Source organism: Aquarana catesbeiana, linkage group LG02 (genome assembly GCF_042186555.1).
Source record: "Aquarana catesbeiana isolate 2022-GZ linkage group LG02, ASM4218655v1, whole genome shotgun sequence".
Taxonomy (NCBI): domain Eukaryota; kingdom Metazoa; phylum Chordata; class Amphibia; order Anura; family Ranidae; genus Aquarana; species Aquarana catesbeiana.
The window spans coordinates 289,720,571-289,742,255 of NC_133325.1; the positions used below are offsets into that span (position 1 = coordinate 289,720,571).

Sequence of the window (21,685 nt, forward strand, 5' to 3'; positions counted from 1 at the left end):
GGGGCCTTATACAAACTGTACACTCACTACTTTACATTGTAGCAAAGTGTCATTTCTTTAGTGTTGTCACATGAAAAGATAGAATAAAATGTTGTGAGATACTATACATAGTTGGCAAGGTTGAAAAAAGATACAAGTCAAACCTGCGTGTGCGCACTTTTATGTCAGTATTACATAGTATATCCCTGTATGTTGTGGTCGTTTAGGTGCCTAATAATTTTTTTAAATTATCTATGCTTCCTGCTGAAACCACTGCTTGTGGAAGAGAAATACATTCTTAGCGCTTTTACAGTAAAGAACCCTCTACGCAGTTTCCAGTTAAATCGCTTATAGTGCCCCATTATTAGTGGGAGGAATAGTGCCCCATTAATATTAGTGGGAGGAATAGTGCTCCAATATTGGTATTAGTGGGAGGAATAGTACCCCATCGTTTGTATTGGTGGAATAGTGCTCCTTTATTATTATTAGTTAGAGGAATAGAGCTCCATTATTAATATTAGTGGGAGGAATAGTGGCCCATTATTAGTATTAGTGAGAGGACTAGTGCACCATTATTAGTAGGAGGACTAGTGCCCCATTGTCGGTATTGGTGGGAAGACTAGTGCACCATTATTAATAAGTGGGAGGAATACTGCCCCCTCATTAGTATTAGTGGGAGGAATAGTGCCCCATCATTATTAGTGGGAGGAATAGTGCCCCATTATTATTATTAGTGGGAGGACTAGTGTCCCATTATTAGTATTAGTGGGAGGAATAGAGCCCCATCATTAATATTAGTGGGGGGGGGGGAATAGTGCCCCATTATTATTAGTTGTGGAATAGTGCCCCATCATTAATATTAGTGGGAGGAATAGTGCCCCAATATTAATATTAGTGGGGGAATGGTGCCCCATTATTATTAGTGGGAGGAATAGTGCCCCATCATTATTATTAGTGGGAGGAATAGTGCCCCATCATTATTATTAGTGGGAGGAATAGTGCCCCATCATTATTAGTGGGAGGAATAGTGCCCCATCATTATTAGTGGGAGGAATAGTGCCCCATCATTATTATTAGTGGGAGGAATAGTGCCCCATCATTATTATTAGTGGGAGGAATAGTGCCCCATCATTATTAGTGGGAGGAATAGTGCCCCATCATTATTATTAGTGGGAGGAATAGTGCTCCAATATTAACATTAGTGGGAGGCCCACTGGCACCATCATTGGTGCCAGTGGGAGGAATAGCGCTCCCTCCTCACCGCCCAATTTAACCCAGTCAATTCTGCACCATAAATGCCTGTACTGCATGTGGTTGTGGTGCAGGCCCGTGCACTTTTGTCATGTTTGGGTGCCTACACTCTTAGAGGAGCCATGGAGACACCTCTGGACAACAGCATTGTCAGTCTGGGTGACTGGGAGACAGATCTAGACGCACTTGACTAACACTTTAAAATATTATTTCAGCTAACAATTTACAGCAAGTTTTCCTTTTGGGATAAAAGTTTTACATAAATAAAAGCTGATCATTGTAAGCGCCCTGTCAGTGTTTAAATCAAACTAAACCCTCCTATACTTTACAACCAAAGAAGCTGGCATTTGGCCTCTGTTTGCTCTGCAGTTGCCATGGTGCTGTTCATGTGATCAGTTATGACATCAGCCATTTGATTGATAGTTAGGTTGAGAACACAAGAACTGTGACAGTTCCCATTCACGGCATGCCTTGAGTGTAACTTTTTTGGGAAACCGTTCCGCTTTAAATGGTTTGTCTGAACCCTCTAACTGGCACTTTAGGTGGAAAGCTTGGTCTAGTAAAGAAAGTGGAAAAACAACCGACTTATTGGCCGGATCAGCAGGTGAAAAGAAAAAGAAAAACAAAAAAGAAAACTAATGCAGACATTACAAGGTTACAAGGTGTTAAGGTGCAATATAATTTTTGGTTTTGGATTAAAAACCATTTTAACTATATGACAGGTTTTACAGTCTTGCTATCCTAGGTATTAAAGGCAATGAACAACTGTTAATAAGTGAGATAGTACATAACAGATGGCCCACAGCTGTTTTTAAAGAAATGCTAACACTGCTACTCTTCACTTTCTGGTGTCTAGGTCACATGATGCAGGCATTTGCATATCCACATTGATGCCAGTTCTTAGATCATAAATTATGCTTCAAATTAACAGTTGGTCATTCAAACTGACGGACCATCAATATGTGGTTAACCCAGCTAAAAGAAAGCATGATTAAATCACTGCATCAGACACTGGCTCCTGTACATAACTGCAAACACTGAGTCAGCTAAATAGATGTAAAAATAACGACTGTATTTACACTCCAAGAATGAATCGCACCCAACCCTGACAGACCTAGGTCCACACCCAGCAGATAGTTAAAGGGAATCTATTCTTAGACCAATATAGAGGCTGCCACTGCCAATCTCCTTTTGAAAACACTAGCTGTCTGTCTCCGGTTTTAATATTTTGAGTCACATGCCTGGAATAAGCTGTCAGGTTAGTAAAAATCAGAAACGATGCAAAATGGGAGAAAGGAATATTGCTGAACTTTGGTTTATCTCATGGTTACTGTGACATTGTGTGAATGCAGTGCATGTTATCTCAGCTTGCAGAGCTTGGATTCATTGAATGAGTTTACCAAAAATGTAAATATTGCAGAATATACAGACTTATGCTACATAACTAAGCTCCATTTCATGCTGCATAAACTAAATTATTAATGTATCTTAAATAGCAAATTATCTTTAGAAAGATTTTTTGCTCCAAAAGCATTTTATTATTAAAATTAAGTTTGATTAAAAAAAAAAATAAAAAAAAAAAATCATTGATTTATAGCCACCCTGGATGCTATACAAGTACCTGTAATAAATAATAAAGTCATGTTAAAATCAGAATTTCTGATCTCTATAATTGTCCTGAGTACTGAAGCCAATAGAGATCGCAGTAGCTGCAGTCTTCATCCAACTTTCCTTAAACCAAAGTTCCACCCAAAAGTGGAAGCTCCGCTTATCTGTCTCCTCCCCACCTCTGGTGCCACCTTTCGGGGGGAGGCACGTACTGGTTTTTGAAAGGTAACCGTCCCAACTTCCGTCCGACCTCGCCGCAGCGGACTCCGTCAGAAGTTCGGTCCCCCTCCTCCTCCTTTCCCGGCCCCCAGGCCAGTTACAGGGCGCATCGCCCTTGCGCAGTAGGGAACCGGCTGTGAAGCCGCAAGGCTTTAACTGCTGGCTTCCCTTACAGGCTGCAGCAGCAGCACCCGAGAGCCTATATTGTTGGATTCCAGGCTTTAATGTGTTACTGCAACACATTTGCATCATAGTGCAGTGGTTCCTGCTCATATGCTGACCCAATGGCTTCTGTTCTGACTACACTTGTTGCATGGTTATTCTAATGCCCCGTACACACGGTCGGACTTTGTTCGGACATTCCGACAACAAAATCCTAGGATTTTTTCCGACGGATGTTGGCGCAAACTTGTCTTGCATACACACGGTCACACAAAGTTGTCGGAAAATCCGATCGTTCTGAACGCGGTGACGTAAAACACGTACGTCGGGACTATAAACAGGGCAGTGGCCAATAGCTTTCATCTCTTTATTTATTCTGAGCATGCGTGGCACTTTGTCCGTCGGATTTGTGTACACACGATCGGAATTTCCAACAACGGATTTTGTTGTCGGAAAATTTTATCTCCTGCTCTCCAACTTTGTGTGTCGGAAAATCCGATGGAAAATGTCCGATGGAGCCCACAGACGGTCGGAATTTCCGACAACACGCTCCGATCGGACATTTTCCATCGGAAAATCCGACCGTGTGTACGGGGCATTAGTCTATGAGAGTATCGAACTATAAGACAGTCTTAGGCAGACCAGACATAGATAACATTTTTGAAAGAAAATTCGACCCAAGAATTTTTGTTCGTATTTTGCACCATTAATGGGCTGCCTCAACAGCCGATTTTTGAGCGGCCATCGAATTTGAGTAATCGGACATGTTGGAAATTTTTTGAAAAGCAAACGGATTTTCTAATCAATGATGGGAGAATCGTGCAAGAAATATAAATCGAAAAAGAAATGCACATGTGCAAGAAAAGAAAATTCCAGGAAAGAAAAGAAGATTCCCAGCCACAAAAATTCTTTTCTGTAGCAACATGAGGTGAAATTGAAGGCTTGGTTGGCCGAATTTTGAAATCAATGGCGGCATCATCGGATTACAAAACGCACAAAGTTTCTGATTTTCAAAAGAAAATTCTTTCGAAATTCGATCGTGTATGGCCAGCCTAAGTCGCAAATCAGGCTACATAAGATAAGATTTATTCTCATTGTAAATGCAAATTCACAACTAAATTTATTTACTGTACCCCTCAGCAAAGTCTCTACAACAGGTTTACAAACTTGTGCATTTGTACTCCTGGGCAGCAAAGTGCAACAGTTTAGAGGGAGAGGGAGAGGGAGGGAGAGAGAGGGAGAGAGAGAAAAAGAGAGAGAGAGAGAGAGAGAGAGATTGTTGGACAGGCCAGTGACAAGTCAATTTAACACATCAAAAGGATGTTAATTTTTATGCAAAGCCACCTTGGTATTTGGGGAATAGCCAGTTTATCTAATTAGGCATGTCAAAGGGTACATAATAAAGAATGTGGTTTGACCATACAAGAAGTATTTATTGATGGTAATTAGTCTCTTGAGGGGGTATTCATGGGAACGGCATTCATAGGGAAACCGGTTTACCTGGTAAACACTATAGCGACTTTAAAATGTACATTTTTAGTAATTGGAAGTAGGGTCTTTTCATGTTAGGATCAAAACTGTTTGGTCAGTCAATTAGAAACCCCTTCCAGCCTTACTCACTGATATTTCAGAGGGCAGCTTGAGCCGTTATATTTTTCTTTACGATTAGGAAAGCACAGGTCTAGAATGTAGTATACATTATTGCATACATGGAAGCTACCTAGGTGTAGTTGCTCTATGCTTGCTATGACATGGATGGCAAACGGGACTCTGGAAAGTGCTGTTCATTGTAGTATTTACAAAAAACTCTGCTGGATTTTGCCATTGGTTACAAGTACTCTGTGGATTCTGTTATTTGCTGGGACTCAATAAATACATCCCTCTGGATGAACCAAGTTCTGTGGGAAAAATTCATTTTTTTTTGGATGGAGAAGTTCAGCATTCCATACCGGCTAGCAAATTCTTGCCTTAACAATAATTATAATAAATTATCACTCCTCATCCCTTTTATATACCACATAATGGTTCTCTAGAAAAGAACCATTGAACTCGTTGCTGTGGAGATTCCTTTTAGAATGGTCACTCATCATACCTATAGGACAACAAGGTCTAATTTAGGACTCTATAATTTTTTTTTACCCATTTTGTATTGAGGTGGCAGAGTTAAACTCCTGCCAGTTTTTTTATCCTTTTTTTTTTTTTTCTATGCACCATTGGGAAAGTGTTCTGTCTGTCCCTGAGATGCAACAAGAAGTTAGGCCCCATTCACACTAGCGCGTTTTTTTATGCATTTTGCAGAAATGCACGGGAATTTTTTAACATGGGTTCCTATGGAACATGTTCACATCAATGCTTTTTTGTATCTCTGCGTTTTTGGAAAGGGTCGGGGACTTTTTTTCATACAAAAAGCAGCGTTTTGCATGTAATGGTTTTCAATGGACAAGCATCAAAAACGCAAGTGCACCGTTTTTGCAGCGTTTTTGATGCGTTTTTGGTGCGTTTTTGCCGTTTTTTTTTTTTTTTTTGTAATTTTTTTTTAAGACTGTAAAAGAAAATGAAAAAAAAAAAAAAAAACGCAAAACGCAAATCGCGGCAAAAACGCGGCAAAAACGCGGCTCAAAAACGTGCCAAGCATGAAAAAAAAACCTCCAAAAACGCTCAAAAGCAACATGCATAGGTGTGAATCGAGCCTTAGAGGAAATCTTCTAAGGCAAGAGACTCTTGGACAGCTCTTTATCTATTACAGGCATCTACAGTATATATGGATGACAATTTACGCAGTACTTCCCATACTGCTCATTCAAATCAAGCAGCTTGCAATCTAAGGTCCCAATCGCTCATTAATAAAATACCAGAGTTGCAAGATTCTGGCTAAAATGAGAATCACAATTTTTTTGCTTAGAATAAATATCACGATTCTCACGGTGTAACATCATCTTTCACATTATACAAAAAAAAAAAAAATGGGATAACTTTAGACCCCATACACATCATTAGATTTTCTGCAGATTTTTGTCTTCGGATTTACCAAAACCATATAATATGAGGTCAAATCTTAAGAGTTTCAATTTGTATGCAATCAGGCGGGCCCCTGCACTACATGGTTTTGGTAAATCTGAAGACAAAACGCTGCAGAAAATCTAATAGTGTGTATAGGGTCTTACTGTTTAGCTTTTTTTAAATTCATGAAAGTGTATTTTTTCCCCAAAAATTGTGTTTGAAGACTGCCGTGTGACATAAAATATTGCAACAATTGCCATTTTATTCCCTAGGGTCTCTGCTAAATATATAAATATATATATATATATATATATATATATATATATATATATATATATATATATATATATATAGTGTGTGTGTGGGGGTTCTAGGTAATTTTCTAGCAAAAAAATACTGATTTTAACTTTGCAAGAAACAAAATGTCAGAAAAGGTTTTTAAGACTTGGAGGGCGCTATTAACTCTTTATTTGGCCACTAGCGGGTGTTAAAAGCGCCCTGCTAGCAGCCGAAAAGCACCGCTGTTACAGCGTCGCTAAAATTTGCCGCCCCAGTGTGAAAGTAGCCTAAGTGGTTAAAAACTTAACCTGAGTGAGCAGAGAACTCTCTGCACTTGTTACATAAATGGGGAAATTCTGCATAGGGATCGTGAGGGGGGGCTGAATTGAGATCACGTTTTTTTAATGGTTAATCGTGTAGCTCTAATACATACATGCATATACTAGGGCCAATTTAGACAGGAGCTAATTAACCAACCAGCATGTCTTTGGAGTGTGGAAGGAACCCAGAGTCCCCAGAGGAAACTCACGCAAGCACAAGGGGATTATCCAAAATTCCATGCACGTAGTGTCCTGGTTGAGGTTTACAACCAAAGAGCCCAGTGCTGCAAGGCAAGAGTGCTAACTACTGACTTTCAACATCTCAAAGAACTTTAGATATGACTACATTTGAGAATGTGGTCTGTGTGCCAGAATTACACAACTATGTGCTTCCAAGAATCTGTGTTTTTTGAGTTTCCATGATATGCATTGCAATATGTTTAGGGCATTAAAAGAGAAGTATGGTCAAAGATTTTTTTGGCTATAATTTTCTTTTGGGTCACAGGAGTTCACTTACTTTTGCTTTCCTGTGACCCAGAATCAGCTGACAGTGAGCTAAAGCCTGCTGTCATCACAGAGATGCTCTAGGCTTTGGAAGAATCCTGACCATATTGTCGGGATCCACCCAGATGGCCTGATCAGCAGCTGGCTCCGGCTCTCAGCATGCCACTGAGAGACTAAGCCAGCTGCTCCTGCTCCCATCCCCTTCCCTGCCCGATGCTCCAGTGATAGCTGACACTCACTGCTCTCCCCTCCAAGCTGACTGAGAAAAGAGAAATAAGTGGTCATATGATCCCTTAGTTCTTGGTCTTAGAGCCAGCAGGGGACAGCTGCACCGTGGAGGTATGAATTTTCTTTCAAAACCCCTTCAAAGAGGTTTCCATATGACTGAGGGCTAGTATAGTTCATGTGCACTGCATGAACGCACTTTATGTAACATGTTAATATGCATGGTGTTAAAGATGAAGTTTAATGGATTTTTTTTAGATAACAGAGTAGCCTTTCTAAAAAACATTTAGAATAGTGGAAAGATAGCGTTGGACCCAAAGTGTTCTTACTGATATTGCGATTTTAAAGGATAACTAAACCTTCGTTTAAAAAAAAATAAAAATAAAATAAATAATAATAAAAAATAACAAACATGTCATACTTACCTCTTCTGTGCAGTTGGTTTTGCACAGAGTGGCCCCGATCCTCCTCTTCTGGGGTCCCTCAGCGGCGCTCCTGGCTCCTCCTCTTCTCAAGTGCCCTGTCGGAAAAGCACTCTCCCTCAGGACACCCATGCGGGCACGCTCCCGTGTCCTGCTGCTGCATCTATTGACACGGACAACAGGACTCGACTCCGCCCCCCGGCTCAATGGATTTGATTGACAGCAGCGGGAGCCAATGGTTCCTGCTGCTATCAATCTATCCAATGAGGACCCGAGACACCGGCTGGAGCTGGTATGCTTGTTCCCATCGTGGGAAAGACCGGGCTCAGGTAAGTATATAGGGGGCTCTGGGGGGGGGGGGTGCTGCACTAAAGAAGATTTTTCACCTTAAATGCATAGAATGCATTAAGGTGAAAAACATTGATTGTTTACAGCCCCTTTAAAAAAGTTATTAATGTTGGTGTAAATGATCTGGTTACTGGACAGGCAGCTTCTACACTCCAGAGGATCTCCATGGTCTTCTTGGCTTGTAGTGTAATGTAACAAGAACTGAAATTAAAGCGCCATGCCGCAGCCAAGAGGTCCAGATGCAACTTTGTTCCATTAAAATTCAGGGGTACAGTCCAAAAAGCAACCAATAGTGTTTCATGGGTCCAAGCAGCCTCTTCATCAGGGCTCGACTGGCAACAACGTGAACAAGCCAGAAGTGAACTGGACCTACCAAGCAAGCTGCTAATAAGGCCTGTGCTTGTATTTCACACCGCTGCCAGTCCAGCCCTGATGAAGGGGGCGCTTGGACCCCAAAGCACATTGGCCACTTTTTTGGGTTTGTACTCCTGACTTTTACTGAAATAAAGTTGCATCTGGACCTCTTAGCAGTGGTGTGGTGCTTCAATTTCAATTCTTAGTATATAAACATTGCACAGTATTACATAGAAAATAGAGACTCCTTATATAAAAACACTAGACAGTAGTACACAGATTGTAAAATCTCCCTAATCTCCCTGTAATACACTGCATTACATAGATAGTAGAGCCCCCCTATATAAAATACAGCACTGTATTACATAGATAGTAGAGCCCCCTATATAAAATACAGCACTGTATTACATAGATAGTAGAGCCCCCCTATATAAAACACAGCACTGTATTACATAGATAGTAGAGCCCCCCCTATATAAAACACAGCACTGTATTACATAGATAGTAGAGCCCCCCTATATAAAACACAGCACTGTATTACATAGATAGTAGAGCCCCCCCTATATAAAACACAGCACTGTATTACATAGATAGTAGAGCCCCCCTATATAAAACACAGCACTGTATTACATAGATAGTAGAGCCCCCCTATATAAAACACAGCACTGTATTACATAGATAGTAGAGCCCCCCCTATATAAAACACAGCACTGTATTACATAGATAGTAGAGCCCCCCCTATATAAAACACAGCACTGTATTACATAGATAGTAGAGCCCCCCTATATAAAACACAGCACTGTATTACATAGATAGTAGAGCCCCCCTATATAAAACACAGCACTGTATTACATAGATAGTAGAGCCCCCCCTATATAAAACACAGCACTGTATTACATAGATAGTAGAGCCCCCCCTATATAAAACACAGCACTGTATTACATAGATAGTAGAGCCCCCCCTATATAAAACACAGCACTGTATTACATAGATAGTAGAGCCCCCCCTATATAAAACACAGCACTGTATTACATAGATAGTAGAGCCCCCCCTATATAAAACACAGCACTGTATTACATAGATAGTAGAGCCCCCCCTATATAAAACACAGCACTGTATTACATAGATAGTAGAGCCCCCCCTATATAAAACACAGCACTGTATTACATAGATAGTAGAGCCCCCCCTATATAAAATATATCTGGGGGATCTATTTATAAAGCAGTAAATGAGACATTCACCAAACATTCACTAGTGTAGAAAGAATCAGTCATTTAAAAACACATAGACTTGGAAGATTCACCAGTAGAGAATGTTTGCCGATTGTCAGATGCTCTTCCCTTGCTGTCACCACTAATCTGCAAGTTACACAAACCATTCCACATCACCAAACCTGAGCATTTCAGATGGAATGTGAGAACATTATAGACAATTAACACAACATAAATGAAAACACAAAAGAAGAAAACTGGCTATAATAAACAGGAAATGTTTTTTTCCTAGACATTTAACATTTCTCACACAACAGTCCTGTTTTTGGTAGCTGGATCAGACCAAATGAAGTCCTCTGGACTCTCCACCAGCACCATCTCCTCACACTCTGCCTGCACTATAATGTAGATATCAAAAATCCAGAGAGTCTCCCTTCTGCAGCTGCATGGAAAGAAAAAAAAAAAAAAAACACCCTGGACAGTGGTAGTAAAACACATTTGTAATGATTGCTGCAAGTGGACAGAGGTGGGAACACCAGCAGAGAAACCTCACTGATAGAGGCTTTAAAAACCAGTGGATGAATGATTTTCTGACCGTCATCCAGCCAAAACAGAAATATCCGTTCTGGTTGGATGTTCTCTTTTACGCAGATCTAAAGTAAGGGCTAAAATATCCTATATGTTCCTGAGACTTCACTTTTTAATTCTGTAGCTTTCTTTAAAAATCTTGGTGATCCTGCCCTGAAGTTCTTGTTCAGGCACTTCCTGTTATCGGGTGACAACGCTCTGTTCCTGTCTAATGGTGCAGGTGTTGTAGCCTCCTTTTGTAGCACCTTGAGACAAGTGGCCACTTCAGTGCACAATACATAGGCATCGTCTACTAATGTCAGCATCAGCAAACCCACCCAGGAAGCTGCCACTGGCGTGTATGCATGTAGATTAGACTATGGACTGTCATCTATCCCTTTGGACAAGCAGACACAAGAAAATGCGTGTCCATTTCTTTTCTACCTCACTGGACTGATCACTTCATGTCCGGGTCTGGTTTTGTAGATGTGACCAGATACAGGCAGACGCACATTTGGATAAGGATTACATAGGTTTGTTTTCCTCTATCACGAGATGGAGGGGGAAAAAAAAAAAAAAAGGGAACCTACACAGATGACATATAAATATGTTTCCGTTCTGATCCAACTCATAAGGGAATCAGTCCCAGGGCAGGACAAAATGCAGGAAGCCTGTTTGAAGGGGGCTATGGCAGACCATACACTATACAATCTTTTAGATCTACCACCAACTATATAGTTTAAAGACCTGCAGGATTTGACATTGAAGTGGTTGTAAACCTCAGACATGAAATATGAACAAAGCATATCCCTCTATAGTGTGTACTTGTCTCAATCCAGAGTATAAGTGTTACTTCTGTCTGATACTTCTTTCCTCTGCTATCTGCATGAGTCACGTATGGCAAGATTTTCTGACACCAAGACTTAAAAAGGTGACAGCCTAAGCTCTGTTCCTGTGTTCCTCCTGAAGGAGGGTGTGTTCCTTCCATTCAATCAGAAGCATTAATCACTTCTGACAAATTTCTTGACACCAAGAGAAAAAAGGTGATGAGGAGGGACCTCCAGCTGATTGATAGCCTCAGCTCTGTTCCTGTGTGCAGGGGGTTTGTCCCTTCCCTCCAATCAGCTTTCAGAGCTCTCCTCACTGAGCTCTGCAGAGTGTAATTTTAGGTCTCCGCCCCCTTTTTCTCAACTCTCAGACAAGCTTTATAATTCAGCACTTTGAAGGAATGTAGAGAAGAGAAGACTGCAAATAAACAGGTACAACTTATGTAGGAGGATTGGTTTCATCTCTGTGTATCATCTGAGGCCAGCCACTTCAATGGGTACATGTAAGGTTCACAACCTCTTTAATTAAAGTGACTTGTTTAGGTTTGTGCTCATACTACTTCGTAAATCTAAAGGGCATTGTATGCTCAGATTGTATAGTGTATGGTTAGCCTAAATCCTAGTACACACGGTAAGTTTTTTTTTTTTCCGTTCAGTCCAGTGGTTTTCCAGCATGCTCGTTCGACAGAAGCTGGTCGGGTGATGGGCTACTGTCAAACAAGGACCTGTACACACGAGCCGAATGTTGGCCGGAATCTACTGTACCGGCTGATTTCAGCCAATATTTGGCCCGTGTGTACAGGGCTTAAAGTGTTACTAAACCCAGGACCCTGCATTCCTACAATACACAGAACATGGAAATGCAATTATTTTAGTAAACATAAACTACTTGTAGGAGGAGATTTGGTGGTCCTATTTTCCATCCGCCTGGCGGATGGGATCGGATGAAAATGAACAGGCGATCGGTTTTCATCTGATTTCCCCATAGAGGAGAGTGGGGCTCTGACAGGTCCATCGCAGCACAGTGAGTGGAGACAGACCTGTCAGCGGGGAACAGCAGAGCGATCCTTACCGAGCAAGCTGAGTCTGTCAAAACGGACGTGCCCCGTGTGAGAGGGGCCAAAGGCTCATCATACACATTCAAATCTAACCATACAATCAACTTTAGATCTACAATATCCATGTGATATGAGCACCTGCCTAAACTATCCAATTTGTAACCAATCAGGCAAACCCTTGCACTAAATACTTGTTGGCAGATCTAAAGCTGCACACATACTATACCATCTGATTGTACACTCTCCTTTAGACCCCTTTCACACAACAATTCCAATCAGGTTCCACTGCCAATTTTTCAAGCAGACCTAATGGGTTCTTGCTGCGTTTTCAATGCATTTCAATGGGAAGGTGCGTTTTTGGTGCGGTTTGCCAAATATGCACAAGAAATGCAGCAAGCAGGATTTTTAACACCGCTTCAAAAAGGATAAATTCAAATTCATGATCATAATTAAAAAGTCGAATATAATACAATTATTTATAAAGATAGATTTAAAAAAAAACAAACAAACCTGTCAATTTCGGTGCATCCTGAATTTTTTGGTGCACTAATTACTGTAAAACGACCTTTAGATCTACCAACAAGTAAGTAGTACAAGGGTCTTCTTGGTTGGATACAGATTGATCAGGTAGAACTTCATATTACATAGTTTTAGTAAATCTGATTGTACAACCTCCTTTGTATCTTCCAACAAGTAGACTTAGCCTCCTGACAAGTCGTGCTCTATTCAGTGCGATAGAACCGTTCTAATCAGAGCGACTCAAGTCGCTCCGACTTAAAAAAAGGTTCCTGTACCATTCGGGGGCGACTTCAGAGCAACTAGCATTGACTTCTATTACAGAAGTCCTTTGCAAGCCATGCTGAAGATGCGCTGTCGGGCGACTTTGAGCCGCCCCCGTGGTAACCAAGACCAAATCTACAGCTCACCATCCACATTACAATCTGATTGTACAACCTCCTTTAGATCTATCAACAAGTATGTAGTGCAGCCTTTCTCAACACTGGGGAACCCTTGAAATGACTTTCAGGTCTCAAGGAACCCCTGCTAAAAGTTACTATATCTACAACTCATGATACATTAGTGTGATGGACAGTGAGAAGAACGCTCCTTACGTTTGTGGTCATAGTAAAGAATTTCCCCACTTCCAGATAGGCTAGTTCCCACTGACACCATTGATAATTTTAGCTATCTGTAAGTGGGGAAATTCTTTACTATGACCACAAATGTAAGGAGCGTTCTTCTCACTGTCCATCACACTAATGTATCATGAGTTGTAGATATAGTAACTTTTAGCAGGGGTTCCTTGAGACCTGAAAGTCATTTCAAGGGTTCCCCAGTGTTGAGAAAGACTGCACTACATACTTGTTGATAGATCTAAAGGAGGTTGTACAATCAGATTGTAATGTGGATGATAAGCTGTAGATTTACCATCACTATGTAATATGAAGTCTTACCTGACCTAGGCAATCAATCCGTATCCAACCAAGAAGACCCTTGCACTACATCAGGGTTTCTCAACCAGGGTTCCTCCAGAAGTTGCTAGGGGTTCCTCAAGAAATGAGCAATTTCTGCCTCTCAGGTAAAAATATCAATGGTATCAGTGGGAACTTACCTGAGAGGCAGAAATTGCTAATTTCTTGAGGAACCCCTAGCAACTTCTGGAGGAACCCTGGTTGAGAAACCCAATCTGATTGTACAATCTCCTTTGGATCTACCAACAAGTATGTAGTGCCAGGGCCTGCCTGATTGGATAGATGAGGTAGATGCTCACGTTACATAATTTTGGTAGATCTAAGGTGGATTGGACTGACCGTCCAATCCACCTTAGATCTACCAAAACTATGTAACGTGAGCACCTACCTCATCTATCCAATTGGGCAGGCCGTCCAATCCACCTTAGAACTAGCAAAATTATGTAACATGAGCACCTACCTCATCTATCCAATCAGGCAGGCCATCCAATCCACCAAAATTATGTAACGTAAGCACCTACCTCATCTATCCAATCCACATTAGATCTACCAAAATTATGTACCGTAAGCACCTACCTCATCTATCCAATCAGGCAGGCCATACAATCCACTTTAGATCTACCAAAATTATGTAACATAAGCACCTACTTCACCTATCCAATCAGGCAGGCCCTGGCACTACATACTTCTTGGTAGATCCAAAGGAGATTGTACAATCAGATTGTAATGTGGATGGTGAGCTGTAGATTTACCATAACTATGTAATATGAAGTCCTACCTGAACTAGGCAATCAATCCGTACCCAACCAAGAAAACTTGCACTAGCATGTACCATGATTGTAGCATGTATGGTGACCCTAAAGCGATAGAAGTAAGAGTTATCTGTGGAATGGTTTACCTGCAGTATCCCAGATAGAGATGTTGTAGGGTCCCAACTGTTTGAGGTAGAAGGCTCCCCCCACAGTGCTGACGGATTCCTGGAACTTCCTCTCCATGTACCTGTGTAGTAGGGAGGTCTTCCCCACATTCATGTCCCCCAGGAGGACCACCTTCAGGTCTGGCTTCTTCATCATCCTGCCAATCAGATGTCCACTGAGCCAAATCTGAGTCTCAGATCCCTGCTCCCTGCACTCCCACACAAAGCATTGCTGCACTCTCTGGCTCCGGCGCCGTCCGACCAACCAATGATCACTTCGAGGAAAACTTTGCTAACTCGGCAAAACAACGAAGCCGTGAAGGAAGTCGTGGCTCTCCTTTAGGCCCCGCCCCGACATGAGCCCTGACTCCGCCCCGGCCTTGGCTCCTCCCCGGGCTGGTTCCATGACTGGCCGCTGCATATTCGTGAGCAGTAGGTGAGCCGCTGTATTATTCCGTCTATATACACAGAGCTGTAGCGCGCATGCGTGGTGTTGTGTGCGAGCGCGAGAGAGCGATGACATAAGAGCAGGAAATGACAGTGCGTTCTCGCCTTTCAGGTGACTCAGACAGCCGTGTGATGTGAGGAGGGAGGAGGGAGAAGGGGGCGGTACCCGGAACACATAGTCTTCTCGTTCTCTCGGCCGATACTGACGGAGGGTCGAGGCAGTCAGCAGACGTCCCAGCCGCCGCCATGGCCACGTTTATCTCGGTGCCGCTAAAGAAGTCGTCCGAAGTGGACCTGGTGAAGCCGCTGTCTAAGTTCATCCAGAACACGTACCCGGCCGGGGAGGAGCAGGCCGAGTACTGCCGGGCGGTAGACGAGCTGAACAAGCTGAGGAAGAGCGCGGTGGGCCGGCCTCTAGATAAACATGAGAGCTCTCTGGAGACCGTCATGCGTTATTATGACCAGCTGAGCTCCATCGAGCCCAAGTTCCCGTTCTCTGAAGGCCAGCTGTGCCTCACCTTCACCTGGAAAGACGCCTTTGATAAGGGCTCCCTGTTTGGCGGCTCTGTCAAGCTAGGCCTGGCCAGCCTGGGCTATGAGAAGACCTGTGTCCTCTTCAACATCGGGGCCCTGGCCAGCCAGATTGCCTCTGAGCAGAACCTGGACAACGATGAAGCCCTGAAGGCCGCCTCCAGGTACTACCAACTGGCCAGCGGGGCCTTCGCCCACATCAAAGACACCGTGCTGTCCGCCCTCAGCCGAGACCCCACCGTAGACATCTCCCCGGACACCGTGGGCACCCTCAGCGTCATCATGCTGGCCCAGGCCCAGGAGGTCTTCTTCTTAAAGGCCACCCGAGACAAGATGAAAGACGCCATCATCGCCAAGCTGGCCAACCAGGCGGCTGACTTCTACGGAGATGCCTACAAGCAGTGCCAGTACAAAGATGCTCTGCCCAAAGAGGTGTACCCGGTGCTGGCCGCTAAGCACTGCATCATGCAGGCCTACGCTGAGTACCACCAGTCTGTCATGGCCAAACAGCAGAAGAAGTTCGGGGAGGAGATCGGCAGGCTGCAGCACGCCGCCGACCTGGTCAAAACCGTCAATTCCAGGTACGACGAATACGTCAGTGTCAAAGATCTGTCCGACAAAATACAGCGCGCGCTCACTGCCGCAAAAAAAGACAACGACTTCATTTACCATGACAGGGTGCCCGATTTAAAAGACCTGGATCCTGTGGGCAAAGCAGCATTGGTCAAGCCAACTCCTGTCGCGGTCCCTCTGAGTCAGAAGTACACCGATCTCTTTCAAAAAATGGTACCGCTAGCTGTCCAGCAGTCTTTGAGTATTTATAACCAGAGGAGGGGCGATCTAATCAACACAACCATTGCCAGAATGAGAGATGCCACGACCTTGTGTAACGGCGTTCTGGCCTCTCTGAATCTTCCAGCGGCCATTGAAGATATGTCTGGTGACACTGTACCCCAATCAATTCTACAAAAGTCCAAGGCTGTCATTGAGCAGGGTGGCATTCAGACTATTGACCAGCTGATCAGAGACCTGCCTGAGCTTCTGCAGAGAAATAGAGAAATTCTGGATGAGTCACTCAAGTTTTTGGATGAAGAAGAAGTGACCGATAATGACTTAAAATCCAAGTTCAAGGAAAGATGGCAAAGAACACCTTCCACTGAGCTCTATAAACCCCTGAGAGTGGAGGGCAGCAATCTCAGTAACGTGTTGGACAAAGCCATCCACGCTGATGCTGTTGTAAAAGAGCGCTACCAGTCTCAGAGAGAAGCTATAGCCACATTATGTAAGCCTGAAGCTGAGCTCAATGCAGCCATCCCATCTGCGAACCCTGCAAAAACTATGCAGGGCAGTGAAGTGGTGAACACCTTGAAATCCTTGTTGGCCCAGTTGGACGAGATAAAGAAGGAAAGAGAGCAGCTTGAAACTGACATTAAATCGGTCAACTTTGACATGGCAACCAAATTTCTCACCGCTCTGGCACAGGATGGTGCCATTAACGAAGAGGCCTTATCTGTGACCGAACTCGATCGGATCTATGGAGGCTACACCGACAGAGTACAGAGAAATCTGACTAAACAAGAGGAAATAATCAGCAATATCCAAGTTTCCCACCAGGAGTTTTCCAAAATGAAACAATCAAACAGCGAAGCTAATCTGAGAGAAGAGGTCCTGAAGAAATTGGCTGCAGGACATGACAGCTATGTGGAACTTGTTGCTAACCTTAGAGAAGGAACTAAGTTCTATAATGACCTTACAGAAATTTTGCTGAAGTTCCAAGGCAAGTGCAGTGATATTGTTTTCGCCCGAAAGACAGAAAGAGATGAGTTGCTGAAAGATTTGCAGCAAAGCATTGCCAGAGAGCCAAGTGCACCATCCATGCCGGCAGTACCAAGTTATCAAAATGCCGCCTCTACAACTCCTGCTACTGGTACATCAAGTATGCCAACTCCGGCACCAAGGACTGTCTATCCTGCTAAACAACCTCCACCACGTCCTCCTCCACCTTCAGCTCCTGCAAGTGTCCCTGTTAGTGCAGCACAGAATGTTGCTCCTCCAATAGCAAATGCCTCAGTTCCAGTGCCCTCGCAGCCTGTTTCCAGCACCATTCCATCACAGGCACAGGGTCCCCCATTTGCAACCTACCCCGGATATTCAGGGTATTATGGAATGCCCATGCCTGGCTATAATCCATACATGTATGGCCAAACCATGCCTCCTTATCTATACCAACCACAGTCAGGTCAGGCACCTTACCCAACACAGCAGGCTGGCTTCCCAATGCCACAGCCACCTTATTACCAGCCACCTCAGTAGGAAGCGTGTAGACCTAAATGCTTGTAAACTGAAAAAGTCACTTTCAGTTGCAGTAAGTGCACTGTGCAATTATATCCAACTCCCTAATTTCTGGGTTTTCTGACCTGTTTGAGGTAATCTTCTGATTGCACTAAGCTGTTTCTGCCTGCCCATTTGCAAATGCGTGATCAGAATGAAAACCAACTTAGTTTTGCCTGGCAAAAATGACCTCCTTGAGCTGATAAGGGGGTTCTTTGATAATGTGCAAATCTCCCCAGTAACACTATGCTCTTTCAAATGTAAAATGGGGTTGGGAGTTATCTATTTTTTTTTCCTTTTCTCTGTTTTTACTTTACTTTTCATTTTCTTTATGGTTTAGTTATTGTATGCTATTTTTGTCTATTAATCAAAAGCCTTGTAAATCATTATAATGAAAAATAAATCTAAAAAAGCGCAGCATTGTTTGCAGATGCTAGTTTAAGGTTGATTTGTTCTGTTTTAGTTTATAAAACCTATGACTTTATTTCCAGATGTGTTTCCCATTTTATTTATTTGATTTTATTTGTTACTGATTTATATACCTTGCAAGAGTGAAATCTAGTTAAGAACTAATGAAGATAGTGTAGCACTGCAACTGCTGTATTTTTCCCTAAAAAGAAAAGGTAAGTTGCAGGTTAATTTCGCACTTACTCCACTGCTTAGTACACATGGGCCAAATATCAGGTGGCATTGTCCAGTTCAATAGAAACTGCCTGACATTTGGCCCATGTGTACAGCAGCTGGTCTAACAGAAGCCAACCCTTTGGCCAGCTTTAGTCGAAGGAGCATGATCAAAGTCTGACGATTTGCATCCTATCAGCGCTCTCAGCCAATGGCGTGTGTTCTGACAGGGAGACGTCCCCTCGCCAGAACACAATAGCTCAGTGGGGGAGATCGCTGTACTAACACTGGATAGTTAGTACAGCGTCTCCAACCTGAGCTTTTCAGTGTGTTGGGGGGGTTGTGGTGTTTTTTGTTTTTTTTTCCCATTCAGCCTGCTGGGTTAAAAAAATAGTGTGTACCAGGCTTAAGTGACTAAATGACTCTTGTGAATAGATGTCTGTTGGCTTCATTGTGTAAAAAGATATGTATACATTCTTGATCCTGGACTCCAGCCACATTGAAATAGATCTCTTAAGGATAAGTAAATTAAGGCTAGCCATACACTTTGTGGGGCTGAACAGGAGAATCACTTGATTCCTCCACCTGCACTAAGGAGTGTGTGTAGCCAAAATGTTTTCATTGGTATTGGATAGATTGGCAGAGAGTTAGAATTCCTGTCAGGTTTTTATTGCTATCTGGGAAATTTAGATCAGGGCGCAGCAGTTCCTGCTTAACAGAAGTCAACTGATCAGCTTTTATCAAGGGACATGTTGGAAAAAGTTTGTCACTCATTGGATGCAGCTGCTGATAGGTGTGTTGTGACAACAGTGAGCCTCACTGTTCAAATACAATTTCCTGGGGGGGGGGGGGGGGGGGATGATTCCTTCATTTACCTTGTTTGTGTGGATGGAGGATTTTTTTTTTTTTTTCTCATGTCAGATTTTTATTTCTGTCAGTCCCTGTTGCAGATTTTACTTTACTTCCTGCCTGGTGAAATTGTCAGCAGAATAAAGTGACAGTAAATCTCTAACAGAGCCCTGTGGCAGTATATGGAGGACTCTAACCCCCACACTATCCAAAACTAGGGAAAACGTTTTGGTTTGTTTAACCACTTAAAGATCAGCCTCGTTTTGGAATTTAGGTGTTTACATGTTTAAAAGGTTTTTTTGCTAGAAAATTACTAAGAACCCCCAAACATTATATATTGTTTTTTTCTAACACCCTAGAGAATAAAATGGCGGTCATTGCAATACTTTTTTCACGCCGTATTTGCGCAGTGGTCTTACAAGCATGCTTTTTTTAATAAAAATATAAAACAGTCCAATTTTTATTTTTTTTTTTATATTGTGAAAGATAATGTTACGCCGAATAAATTGATACCCAACATGTCACGCTTCAAAATTGCGCCCGCTCGTGGAATGGCGTCAAACTTTTACCCTCAAAAATCTCCATAGGCGACGTTTAAAAAAATTCTACAGGTTGCATGTTTTGCGTTAGAGGAGGTCTAGGGCTAGAATTATTGCTCTCGCTCTAACGATTGCGGCGATACCTCATGTGTGGTTTTAACACCGTTTTCATATGCGAGCGCTACTCGCGTATGCGTTCGCTTCTGCGTGCGAGCTCGTTGGGACGGGGTTTTTTAAAAAGAAAAAAAAAAATTATTTTCCTTATTTATTTTTACACTGTTTAAAAAAAAAGTGTCACTTTTATTCCTATTACAAGGAATGTAAACATCCCTTGTAATAGAAAAAAGCATGACAGGTCCTCTTAAATATGAGATCTGGGGTCAAAAAGACCTCAGATCTCATATTTACACCAAAATGCAATAAAAAAAAGAGTCATTTAACCACTTGCCGACCGCTGTCAGCACATATACGTCGGCAGAATGGCACAGTTGGGCAAAGTAACGTACCTGTACGTTACTTTGAATTTCCCGCTGCGAGCGCCGTGCCCGCGGGACCCGTGGACTCGATCACCGCTGGGATACCCGCGATCGTGTCACAGAGCTAAAGAACGGGCAGATGCCGATGTAAACAGCATCACCCCGTTCTGCCTAGTAGCAGGACACTGTCTGCTCGCTGTCATCGGGAGCAGCGATCAGTGTCATGTCACTGCTAGCCCATCCCCCCCCCACAGTTACAGTCACTGCCCAGGACACACTTAACCCCTCTCCGCCCCCTAGTGGTTAACCCCTTCACTGCCAGTGACATTTTTACAGTAATCAATGCAATTTTACAGCATTGATCGCTGTATTAATGCCAATGGTCCCAAAAATGTGTCAAAATTGTCCGATGTGTCACGATAAAAATCGCTGGTCGCCGGCATTACTAGTAAAAAAAAAAAAAAATTAATAAAAATGCTATAAAACTATCCCCTATTTTGCAGACGCTATAACTTTTGCGCAAACCAATCAATAAACGCTTATTGCGACTTTTTTATTTTTTTTTTCCCAAAAATGTCGAAGAAATATGTATCGGCCTAAACTGAGGAAAAAAAAATGTTTTTTATATTTTTGGGGGATATTTATTATATTAAAGTAAAAAATAATGCGTTATTTTTCAAAAATATCGCTATTTTTTTGTTTATAGCGCAAAAAATAAAAACCACAGAGGTGATCAAATACCACCAAAAGAAAGCTCTATTTGTGGGGAAAAGGAGTCAATATTGTTTGGGAGCCACGTCGCATGACCGCGCAATTGTCACTTAAAGCAATGCAGTGCCGAATCGCAAAAAGTGCTCTGGTCAGGAAGGGGGTAAATTCTTCTGGGACTGAAGTGGTTAAAAAAAAATGACATTGAAAAAATGTGCCTGTAAGACGTATGGGCGGAAGTGACGTTTTGATGTCGCTTCTGCCCTGCAGTGTCATGGAGACGGGTGGGGGCCATCTTCCCCTCAATCGTCTCCATGCACAGCTAGGGAAAGGACGCGATCACCTCCGCCGCTGCCGACAGCTCCGGTAAGCGGAGGGGGGGCCCTCTCACGCCACCGATAAAAGTGATCTTATGGCGAATCCGCCGCAGAGACCACTTTTATCTTGAAGCCGACTACCAG

General features: G+C 42.8%; 2 protein-coding genes across 2 annotated transcripts in view; one reads left to right on the forward strand and one right to left on the reverse strand.

The window, feature by feature from the left end:
* The window catches only part of RAB20 (RAB20, member RAS oncogene family), a 47,659-nt gene extending 32,563 nt beyond the window's left edge, over window positions 1-15,096 (reverse strand). The window contains exon 1 of the mRNA XM_073614497.1: window positions 14,705-15,096. Within this exon, the coding sequence (XP_073470598.1) occupies window positions 14,705-14,879 (175 nt within the window). The 5' untranslated portion in view covers window positions 14,880-15,096. The remainder of the gene's footprint in view (window positions 1-14,704) is intronic.
* A 196-nt stretch (window positions 15,097-15,292) lies between these two features.
* Window positions 15,293-18,460, forward strand: PDCD6IP (programmed cell death 6 interacting protein). Its single transcript, XM_073614496.1, has one exon. It carries the CDS (start codon window positions 15,416-15,418, stop codon window positions 18,011-18,013), a length of 2,598 nt encoding a protein of 865 aa, XP_073470597.1. The 5' UTR covers window positions 15,293-15,415; the 3' UTR covers window positions 18,014-18,460.
* Window positions 18,461-21,685: the final 3,225 nt, after the last annotated feature.

What these genes read in the sequence shown, in the direction of transcription:
- PDCD6IP (XM_073614496.1), top strand. Translation starts at nt 15,416, where the DNA reads ATGGCCACGTTTATCTCGGTGCCGCTAAAGAAGTCGTCCGAAGTGGAC.